Source organism: Artemia franciscana, chromosome 13, assembly GCF_032884065.1.
Source record: "Artemia franciscana chromosome 13, ASM3288406v1, whole genome shotgun sequence".
NCBI lineage: Eukaryota > Metazoa > Arthropoda > Branchiopoda > Anostraca > Artemiidae > Artemia > Artemia franciscana.
In genome coordinates, this window is record NC_088875.1 from 950941 (window position 1) to 963427 (window position 12487).

Below are 12487 nucleotides of genomic sequence, written 5' to 3' on the forward strand. Positions count from 1 at the left end.
CTCGAAAAGTGCAGACGAAATATTAAGAGCAGTGCAATGGAAATTCTCGAAGACGTTGCAATTGAAGTAGCCCTGTCAAAAATGAAAGTGAACCCCCATAAATCTCATATTATCACCGTTTTTATGTTATGAGAGTTTCCTTGATAATAAAGTACTACTCTACAAATAAAAAAACACTGCCTTTCTATCATAAACAACAAAATACAAGTAGAACAATAGAGTTTTTTTTTTTATAAGATAGTGTAATGTTAATTTTAAATGAATATTTCGACCCTATATCCGAGGACCGTCCTCAGCAAAAAAAGTGAAAAAAAAAATAATAAAAGAAACTCGCATTTAAGTATGATCATTAAAACTAAAATCTTTTTAAAACAGTCCTAGCATTACTTCAAAGAAGTTCAACCAGGACTTCTTTTATATATTTTTTCATTTGTTTTGCTGAGGACTGCCCTTGGATATAGGGTCGAAATATCCATTTAAAGTTTGCATTCCACTCACTGTCTTATAGAAAAAATTTCCCCATTGTTCCTACTTGTATTTTGTTGTTTAGTCCGGTTCGCCTTAGATTTCCGACAGATCTACTGCAACCCTGGTATTTCAAAAACCTAGCTACCTCGCAATCACGCACAAAACTTGTATTTTGGCACGGCCCTCCAAGAAAAATTGTACATATTTTTATATTTGTTCAAATTCTTAAAACGCTTGAAATTCCAAGAAATTTCGAAAATTTTACTGAAGCCAGTCCTACCCGTTAGAGGCTCTTTTTATTTTAATTTATAGAAATACAATATAAGTTTAAAATTAATAAAAATAGTCTACATCGGTTTTGTTAAAAAAAGAACGGTCTTAAGAGCCAAAAAAATAACTCGTATTAAAAACGTTTGAAAAATTAAAATCGAAAGTTAGAGTCTAGAGTTAAACTTCTTCTTCACTTCCTTCAGCAAAGGAAAATAACAAAACAAGATCATTCACATAAATAATTGTGGGCATTAGGTGAAACCACCGTAGCTGATCAAATTAACTATTATCTCACTATATATGCCTCAAAACACAAACATGAACCGGAAGACATACTGTAAACAATAGTGATACAATTAAAGCCACATTTCACACGAGGCAATTCAGTAACGGGTTTTCAATAATACTTTTAGGGTTGGTGGCACTAATATTTCTCCCAGAATTTGAACACATGGGGTTGCAACGACATCGACTTCTTTAGACTGTGTTAACACATGGCGTATTGGATCAAGGAACGATTTTGGTGATTTCAACTATTTTCGGGCAGCCAATAAATATTCCAAACGAGTTCAAGCTCCACGTGACTTTTTTTATCTATTAAGCATGGAATATTCGTTACAATTTCTAGGCGAAATAAAAATTTTCTCCCCATAGTGGTCAAACATGTGGTTTACAATACCTTTGGGAATAATTAGATTGCACCGAAAAAGTTGCTCTTTCTAGCGACATACAATTCACTTAGGACTGAAGTCAAAGGTCTTATGGTTCTTTCACACTACGCCGTAGGACCTTTCACACTAGCAAAACTTTAAAAATTTGCGCGACGTTATGGAATCTTAAGAAGCAAATTTTCATAACATCGGAATGCTATGGTAACTCGGTACTTGTGTATTATTAAGAACACAGTCGACGAAATTATTTTTGTGGTTCAGGGTGGGTTAGGTTAAACATAGGAACAGAAGGAACAAAATGTTTCTTCTCGTAAGAGTATAAAGTCATGTTGTGTCCATTGACGCGCTGTTCTGTTGTGGGCAACAACCCCTTATCCTGGAAAAATATAATTGCCTCTTTTTCAGTCTTTGGCAAATCCCAAATCTTCATTTCAAAATCCATGTTCAGTCAATATCTTCTATCACTATGCGTAGCAAACTAAATTGAGCTTTGTCTTTGTGGCTATGAAACCGGTTTTTCTCATAAAATGTATGTCGTAGAAAGAACCTAACTTCACTTATTGAGTGTTTTCGGAATAATACACCGTGACTCCAGGTACCGGTGACTCCAGCTCTACTTAGACCTTTGCATTATGTAAATATATCTTTAATTATAGAAACGTCAACATAAAAAGCAACAAAACTAAATTTCTGGATGAATAATAAAAAATATAGAAAATAAATTAACAAAGTTTTACTAGAAATCCTTCCACGCTTAATCAGCATGTGAATTTCTATGTCCGTTCCACACTTTTAATTTTTGAACAGTTTACTTACGATTATTATGATGATCTTAGACAATGACCATGATGGTTTTAGGGATTTTTACGCTAGCCTAATTTGAAACGTTTTGTTTGAGAGTAAGAGGTGAGACTTAACGTAATATAACTTAACCCAGTGGTTTCCAAGCTTTATTTTACCACGGCTCCCTTGAAATTATGTGATCATGTGGAGCATCCCTTCTATTTTATAAAATAATGTAGACACGAAGATTTTTAGTACTACGAATTTTTTTAAAGATAGACTATTACAAACAAAGAAATTTATAACAATTTTAAATTATTGTCTTTTAATGATATGGATGCCTATAATTACCACAAACTCTATCAAATGTCAGTTTTCAATGATGAATAGCTACACGAAGCTCATCTTCTACAACCAAACGAGCACAATATTTCAATTTCGTTTCAGCTGATGCAGAAAATCCTCTTTTTAAGATCCTCTTTTAAGATCTTTATCCTCTTTAAGATCTTAAGATCTTTTTAATCCTCTTTTAAGATCTTGCGAACGGCAGCAATACTTTTGAAGTTTTATTTGACAAAATATTATATTCACTCAACATAGCTTTGTAAACAATTTAACTTCTAAGCAAATGAGACGGCACTAGACCCTTAAGGTCCAAACCGCCGGTGCCGATCTCCGTTCCGTGGCCCTTCAGCCAGGAAGTGCAATGGGGCATCTTGTGCTTCCCCACACCCTTCCTGCTTACCTTCCCCAGGTTTATCCAGGTGCCCATTTAAAGCTGGGAATTTATAATAAACTGTTTTTATGCAGTTTATAAATTCCGTTATTGTTGTAAAAACGTCTTTATGTTCCTCACTCATATTTTCAAACAGTTCATGATAAATAAGGAGCATACGGCTCAATAGTAACCAAAACTATAAGAAATACCAAACCTATAACCAAAACTATAAGAGCATTGATAACAATAGATACATCAAAGAATCGTAGTTTGTCGCTTATTCAAAATATGTAAAACTCATCAAATTTAATGTTACAAATCAAAACTTACGAGCCTGAAAAAACTTGACCGATTTCTAAAAAAGGGGGGAAACACCCCCAAAACATCAAATTACCTTAATCAAAATGACACCATCCGGCATCTATAAAATTTCCCCAATTTTACCTTAAGATGATGGCCCAGCTTTTGCTCAGCCTGGGCCAGTAAACCTCGTCAGTCTCGAAAGGGTTGGGATATTTTGCGTGACTTCGTAGTTTTAATTTTATTTGATATTTTTTTTTCAATCTTATCTAATATTCGCGCCTCCGCATAAACTAGTCCGTGCCTCCCTAGGGAGGTGCGCCTCCCATTTCGGAAAACCTGACTTAACCATTTAATCTAACAAATATCGTATGTAATACGAAAACCACTTTTGAATTTAAGCAATTGAAACGGCCCTAAAAACTATTTTGACACTGAAAGCGGGAGGTTTTGTTCATAACATTTTGAGTTTTTATTCACTTACTTCTTCTCGGTAAGACCAATACTAGTACTCGTTAGCCCCTACTAGTACCACAATCAATTTATTCGGTCCTAATTCTCTTCAGATTGTACAAGGTTCAATATACGTAAAAAAACAACATTAAGGGAATTCGATACCTTTAATTTTTTTTCAATTTCTGGGGCCAAACAAATTAGAATTGATTGCACAGTCTTGACTAAACTTGGAAAATAGATCCGAATAAACGACAGAACACTAAACACCGACACCCGATTTTCTAGATATCTTAGAAAAACCATTTAACTTCTTCCTTTTTATGTCGGAGATACAGATATTCAGAATTAATCATACTTACATGATTAGCAAATGTGAGTTTTGTTTTTGCGATTGAGCGGAGCAGGATTCTCTTAGTTCAGGAAGGGCAGCCCCTAAAAATATTCTAGCATACCTGCTTTGAAAACATCAAAAATCAGTTCAAAGGAAGCATCCTTTCAGTAATTTGACAGCTTTGGACGTTCCCGGTCAGGATACCAGCTTTGATTGAAAACCTTGCCGACACGAGATCCATATTATTTATGCTATATGCACATTAAATCACAGACAGCCTTATGCTCAACTATTAGTAAGATATTATGCGTTTTATTTATTATAAAGTAGCATTTTATTAGCCTTTCGGATTAGCTGACACATTTGAGACTCCTGTCAATTTTTACCAAAATTGCTTTGGAAATTCCCCGTGGTGTTGGAAGAATCTGCTAATGGTCTTTCGTCTTTGAGAAAGTCATTCGACGATGAGACTCGCAAAATGATTTTTAAGGTACCGAATCCCCTTAATAAAGATCGAGTGGGTTAGAGTAGGCTACTGCAATAAGACATTAACCTGATAAATCTCAACAACTCCACAGAAAGATGAAAGAGTGTGCACTTGTGTAACTTAACTTACAATTTCACAAAATATGAAAATTGGTTAGACACTAAAACCACAAGAAAATCAAAAAATTGGAAAAGCATCGATGCCACCCAGCAACATTATTGGATATTTCAAAAAAACTTCTCAATCTGTATGCTGTACTATCCAGCCCACTACATAAAACCTTTAACTATGATCAAAGAAATGTCTTTACTTGAACTTACTGAGAAGCAGGTTGTCACCCCTATTCTGTTTTAAAAGTACCATGGACATTAAATTAAAAACATTTTCTGTTCCTGGACCCAACTTAGGTTTATCAATACGTGACAACCGCAATTTTTTAAGATTTTTCTTTCGGTTGTTTCGGAATTATAAAGTTTTTAAGCAAGTACCATATTTTTGCCAGCGCTTATGAACTGTTAAAATCAGAAAGAAAACAACTTAGTTATATTTGGCAATACCTTCCGTCCTTAAAAATTCAAACACTTAACAATTTTTTGATCCTCAAAGACAACTGCAGTGGATCTTCAAAAGAGAGCTGAACATTATTAAGTTGTTTAGAACAAGGTGTTTTTAGCTTTTTTTTTCAACCTACTTTTTTTTATTTGGAGTCCGCTAATTCTAAAATTGCGTAACTGCACATGTAGTTTTTTCAATAGAAACTGGGTCTGTGATTTTTCCAATTTTTCAAAATAAATATGGTTGTTTGAGTTTTCACATAACTAACTCAACCAAAGTGCTTTCGTTTTACCAATCCTGAGTATTTTAGACAAAAATTTCACCATCAGCCCCTATTGTGACTACGTAAGAGCAGTCACAAGTAAGATTCCTCACACCTCGCATCACTTTTACTTCAGAATCTGGTGCCTATATATATATATATATATATATATATATATATATATATATATATATATATATATATATATATATATATATATATTATAAATAGAAGTAGATATAAAAGCAAGTTACCAGCTGTGTTTGCGATGAGGTCGTAGCAAAATCCACAAGGCGAGGCCAACTAAAAGGCACAAAGTCCAGTACCCGGCAAGGCTCCCAGGTATATACACGAAGTCCCTCGGGAGTACCACTCAACAGACACTTTCCGTCCGGGTGGAATGATATATTTTTAATCGGTCCGTCAGACTTATCCGAAGAGGAGACGAGCCGGAACGTTTCTAGGTCCCAAAAGAGAATCCGTCGGTCGGTTGAGGCACTGGCTAGTAGAAATTCGTGAGGATGGAATTCAACTCCTGTCACTGAGCTGGTATGCTCAAGTAGCTCGGAAATGAGTTTTCCAGCTCTTATGTCAAATATCTAAAAAAAATATAGTCCTTTAAATAATACCTTTGTTCAATAAATGGCTTTCTCTTAATAAAAAGGCAAGAAGTGAGAAAAAAATGACAAAAGAAGAAATTAATTTTTACGTTACAAAAGTAATTTCAGTAATAAAATGACCCAATAATATAACGGCGGGAAGGGATCCTGCTTATTAGCCAATAGATAGAAATGAATACTTTTTAAAAACATTAACTTTCGGAAGTATTCCTTTTATCAGAAAGATACGTTATGATCAGTTATGCTTTGTAAATTCGTATCTATATTTTTATAAAAACCAGACAAAGAACCTTGCAGGGAGACGGTGAATTTTCTCCCTTTTTGTTTAAGTTTTTATTACTGTTGAACAAATGAAGACTAAAATCTGAGAGCAAATATAAGTTTTAGGTATCTTTGAAATCAAACTATTTGAAAGAAACAAATTCAATATATAATAAGCATAACTTTGCCACAACTGACAAAGCAATTACATAAACAATATAAAAGAAAGTATGACAAAATGAATAGAAATTAGTAATGGAAAATAGATTAAACTTGTGGTAATTATAACCTCGTGACAGCACAGCGAAGAGGATTTAGCTGCACTATGAGACTCCGCAAACTACGGGTCAGACTTGCCTGTGACAAGGCACTCGAAAACTAGCGACCCTTAAGCAAAATATAACCAAAAACTGATTTAGCTTAGCACTTCTGTGCTTGACCCACAGAACTTCGTGCTGCAATGGGCTGTTAGTAACAAGTACCAAATTAATTAATTTTATATTTTAGCGCGTAAACCATTTTTCTATTTTAAAATTTCGGAAGGAGAAGGGGAAATCCACAAACTTTATGTGTGAGAGAGCAAAGGGGTTTGAGTAAAAAATAAGGTATATGTGACAAGCGCAGCTGCATACGCTAAAAAAGCACGAGTGCTAAAAAAAGAGAAAAACTAAGTATAACTAGTTATACTATATATAGTTTCAGAAAAACTAAGCTGAGCTTTAGAGTAAAAAAGGGAAACCAAGAAACCTTTCAATAAGCACATTCTTAAAGCTTGGTCTTTAACAGCTACTGAACATGGTTCCCATTCAAGTTGAAACGCTTGTTTTAATTGTGCACCAACTTAATGATGCCCTATTATTAAAATTTAGCTGCCTTTTTTGGCATAGAGGTCTCACTACTTTTTTTTGTGTCTGAGGGTTCTTTTGGTTAGTATACATCGGCCAATCAAAGCGCACTCTCCTTGTTTCCAAAATACATAACTATGATAATGTGATTTTCACATTTGTAATTTTTTTGTATCATTGGGCGAACTTTTGTCCCCCCCCCCTGCACTGACAAACAACGAACAAAAAAATTGCCTTTTTATTCCGATTAATGCTTATGGAGATGGGGAGGGGGTGGTGCTAACCCTACTTCGTGTGTTTCCAGTCTAAATAGGGGATCTAAGTCAAAAGTGACAAATAAATTGTTAATAGGGAGCCAACAAGGAGCTGCACTATTATAACAATACCCAACAACCGTCCCTATTTGGAGGATGATCATATTTAAGCCTAGTTCAAAAGTGTAACATTCAAGTGTGTACACTCATTTTTAAAATTCCCAAGTATTCCTTCTCTTTTTATTTCAAAGTGCAGGTTAATTCAAAAATATTCCTCGTATGCTAAACATATTTTTGAGGAAATAAAAAATGTAGCAACCAAATATGGGGATGAGATCCCAAACACGGCCTTAATGAATTGTGGTTTAATCCCACTTAGTAAATGTAGGTGGTATGGCTATACCCTCCAGATGATGCGAGAAAGACTGGATGACTAGACTGAGATGAAGAGGAGGAATTTTAACAAAGACATATGTAAGCATAGAAGCACACCGACTAAATTCTGAAACAAATTAATTTAGAAACGACTAAATTAAGAAATTTTTTCCCCTCTGTATGGGATATTTTTCCAATTGAAGTAAGATTTCGAGTCATCTGACATCCTTCAAGGCTGCAGTTGAGATTTTTTTCTTGCGAAACAATAGTATGTTTGTATGTATATGTATGTAGTTTATATGTTTGTATGTAGTACTATGTAGAGTAGAGAAGACTGCCGCCTGCTGCCAACAAAACCTTTGGGGCTTTCTTAACAGGTGTTGCAAGTTTTTTGTATACATTTTAAAAATAAAATTTATTTTATCTTCGACAGGAGCAAAATTGTGTTTCTACTTGGGATACAGTTTTCTGGTAAAAAAGAATGCAAGTTTTCAACTCTGAATGTCCTCATTTTCTTAGACTTTCACGTATTTTGCTCTTAATTTTGTGGCGGTGATTTGGGTGATCTTTATTATCCGAATCACCCTCATATACCCGTGAAGCAAATTTTCCTCATATACCCCTTGGCTGTACAAAATCAAGTCATAATCACTGCCTTATAGCAATTAGCAATTTACTGTACTATGTATGTATAAGCAAAAATAAAAGGCAGTTCGCGAATTTTGCCGTACGAATCACTAAAATAGGGTCAATGTCTATATGTAGCACATCCAGGTCACAAAGATTTTTTCCGTGAAATATCTTCCAACTTTGAACGAAAGGCCTGTAAAGGGACCTACGGAGAAATTTCTTTTGGAAGGAAATAAACGTAAAAACAAGAGCCAAGAGCTCATATGGCACTTGTGACGAGGTCAGAAGAGCCAACATTTCACAATGTTATCGCGGTGATTTTTGTTTTTTTTTTTTTTGTTTTTTTTTTTTGAGGCTACCATGATAAACACCACTGCGCAAGATTTCTGCCTCTTAGTCTGAATAGTTTTTTCTATAATTTTTGATCACTTTAAATCCATCGCTTGATTTACCTCCTCCTACGCTTGCTGGCCCGTACTATAGCAAATTCCAGATTTAATCACCATAAAACGTGATTCAATCTGATTTTTTTGGTAAAAGTGTTAGTCAAGGCAAGACATCTTAAAAAAGGTTTTGAAAATCAAATCAAAAATTAAGACTAAAAATGGCAGAGGAATAAAAAAAAACTTATAAAAATTATCGCTGTCAAGAATTGGACCTACGACGTTCGGAGTAAACACCATATCCACTACGCTATGCATGCTTGCACGGAGACATTTTTAAAATACTTTTTCTGATTTTCCGAATTAACCGTCCATCCACTCCCCACAGATGGTCGAATAGGGGAAGCGACTTTTTCTAATTTAATTTGGTCCGGTCCCTGATACGCCTGCCAACTTCCGTCGTCCTAGTTTATCTGGAAGTGCCCAAACTAGCAAAACCGGGACCGATAGACCGACTGACAGAAATTGCGATCGGTATATGGCACTTGGCCGAAGGGGAAGTGCCATAAAAAAGAGAAAACGTGTAACTTATGTGAATATTACACAAGTAGCGCATACTTCACGAAATTACAAGGTTATACCCAGGTCAGAAGCCACCCCCTCCACACCCACATACATACCCGCTCCTATGTACAGGCATCAATGCAATAGAGAAAACGTGTGTGAATTTTTCACTCAGCATTTTCGTGAGACGCAATCTTTAGGGTAAGCCTGTATTCTTCAGAGCATACAAGTAAATGACGGTCAATTGGCAGATCGAATACACACGATAAACCAATAACAGCAGAAAAAAGTATCTGAATATCATGAAACATGAATTTGCAAGATTTACTATGTGTCTGTTAACTTTCCCTTTCATGTTAACCTTTGAATTCAACATCAGTTACAAACGTTGATGGTAGTGACAACTGCTAAAATTGTAGGCTAATTACCATCTTCATTCATATCACGTAAATAACTTGTGTGCACAAAGAAAAAAAAGACCACTAATGAGAATATTCAAGACGAAATTTAAAAACTGGGACATATTATTGACATACAATTGAGCTTTTCATATTCAAGGCTCTTTCTGTCAGCATTCACCTTTTCTTTTTTCAAAATTATTTTCAAAAGTAAGAAGCATATAGCTTAAGAACGAGGATGAGGAATTATGAAAAGGAGTCCTGGATTACGAACAGGACTCTATAACAGACTCTAATAAAAAACAAAAGCTAATAGCTCATATGGCACTTGTGACGAGGCCGGAAGAGCCAAGAGCTCACATGGTATGAGCTCTAGCAAAATTCTAATAATCAATAGATTACTTTAAAAGGAAAATCAGAGGCTTAATGCCGGTTGGGATTTAAAATAAGAGCTCTGAGACACGAGGTCCTTCTAAATATCAAAATTCATTAAAATTCGATCACCCAGTCGCAAGTTAAAAATACCTCATTTTTTCTAATTTTTCCTCTCCTTTCAGTCCCCTAGATGGTCGAATCTGGAAAACGACTTTATCAAGTCAATTTGTGCAGGTCCTTGACACGCCTACCAATTTTCATTGTCCTAGCACGTCCAGAAGCACCGAACTCGCCAAAGCACTGGACCCCCCTAACTCCCCAGAAGAGCGGATCCAGTCCGGTTACGTCAATCACGTACCTACAAAATTTGCTTATTCTACCCACCAAGTTTCGTCCCAATCTCTCTACTCTAAGCGTTTTCCAAGATTTCCGGTTTCCCCCTCCAACTCCCCCCAATGTCACCAGATCTGGTCGAGATTTGAAATAAAAGCTCTGAGACATGAATTCCTTCTAAATATCAAATTTCATTAAGATACGGTCACCCGTTCTTAAGTTAAAAATAACTCAATTTTTCAATTTTTCTGAATTAACGCCCTCCCAACTCCCCCAAAGAGAGCGGATCCGTTCCAATTATTTCAATCACGTATTTAGAACTTGCACTCTAAGGGTTTGCCAAGATTTCCGGTTTTCCCCCTCCAACCTCCTATATCCCCGGATGCGATTCAAATTGACAGTGGAGCATCTGAGACATAAAACTTTCTATATATCAAGTTTCATTAAGATTCGATCACCCATTCGTAAGATAAAGATACCTCAATTTTCACGTTTTCCAAGATTTCCAGTTTCCTCTTCCAACTCCCCCCAATGTCACCATATCTGGTCGGGGTTTAAAATAAGAGCTTTGAAGCACAAGATCCTTCTAAATATCAAGTTTCATTAAGATCTGATAAACCCATTCACAAGTTACAAATACTTCATTTTTCGAATTTTACCGAATTCCCCCCCCAGCTCCCCCAAAGAGAGCGGATTCGGTCCAGGTATTTCTGTAACGTATATTGGACTTGTGCTTATTCTTCCCACCAAGTTTCATCCTGATCTCTCCACTCTAAGCGTTTTCCACGATTTCCAGTCCCCCTCCCAACTCCCCCCAAGGACAGTGGATCTGGTCCGGATTTAAAATAAGATATCTGAGTTACGAGGTCCTTTAAAATATGAAATTTCATGAAGATCCGATAACTCTTTCATAAGTTAAAAATACATCATTTTTTCTAAGTTTTCAGAATCAACCCTCCTCCCAGCTCCCCCAAAGAGAGCAAATCCGTTCCGTTATGTGAATCACGTATCTAGGACTTGTGTATATTTTTCCTACCAAGTTTCATCCCGGTCCCTCCACTCTAAGCATTCTCCAAGATTTTAGGTTTCCCTCTCCAGCTCCCCCCAATGTCACCGTATCCAGTCAGGATTTAAAATAAGAGCTCTGAAACACGATATTCTTCTAAATATGAAATTTCATTAATATCCAATCACCTGTTCGTAAGTTAAAAATACCTCATTTTTTCTATTTTTTCCCGAATTAACGCAACTCCACCCAACCTCCCCCCCCTCAGATGGTCGAGACGAGGAAACGACTATTTCTAATTTAATCTCGTCTGGTCCCTGATACGCTTGCCAAATTTTATCGTTCTAGCTTATCTGGAAGTGCCTAAACTAGCAATACCGGGACAGACAGACCGACAGAATTTGCGATCGCTATATGTCACTTTATAAATACCAAGTGCCATAAAAACAGAAAAAAATACTTTTTTCTACCGGTTTGATTTGCTGACCTAACTTTTTTCTAATAAATAGATGATTTTTCGCTATAATACTGCGTATAATACTGTACTTCTGTACTGTCCATTCTACATTTGCAAAGAATCAGACGTTTTACATCCGCAACACATAAAACCTCAAAAAAGTTAGAATATGTATTTGAACTAGGCCTAAATGCGAAAACTGATTTAGAGCATTAGAGGGGTTGTACTGCTTAATAACATAAACAGACCACTTGTTTGAAAAAAAAATACAGAAAAATCACAGAAGTAATGCAAAATTTCAAAAATCAGGTGGCGGGGGGAGGGGGATACACGCTCATAAGTCTTTCTCATTATGTCTCTGGTTAGATTATTCATTGACTTCCAAAAAGAAAACCAAGATAGGAAATATATTTATTTTCGTATAACGACTTCCGTACTTAATCACACCAAAATGCACGTAGCCTAGGTCTCAATACCTCATTAACACAAGGAGAAAGTTAATGAAGAACGATGGCAAAATTTTTGTGCCGCTTTAAAAACATTTCTCCTGTCTTTTAAATGCAGAGATCATTGGCACAAATTCACAAAACTTAAGGAGGGGAAGTGCAAGGATTTTAATTTTTCTAAATTAAGGGAGGAGGCCATTTCGACATTCCTATGAAGAAGATGCAAGAAGATATTTTCA

General features: G+C 35.8%; 1 protein-coding gene across 4 annotated transcripts in view; it reads right to left on the minus strand.

The window, feature by feature from the left end:
* Nucleotides 1-12487, minus strand: part of LOC136034357 (katanin p80 WD40 repeat-containing subunit B1-like) — a 202235-nt gene that overhangs the window by 100495 nt on the left and 89253 nt on the right. For all 4 annotated transcript variants that reach the window (XM_065715489.1, XM_065715488.1, XM_065715491.1 and 1 more), the window contains one exon: nucleotides 5556-5900. In XM_065715489.1, the coding sequence (XP_065571561.1) occupies nucleotides 5556-5900 (345 nt within the window). The remainder of the gene's footprint in view (nucleotides 1-5555; nucleotides 5901-12487) is intronic.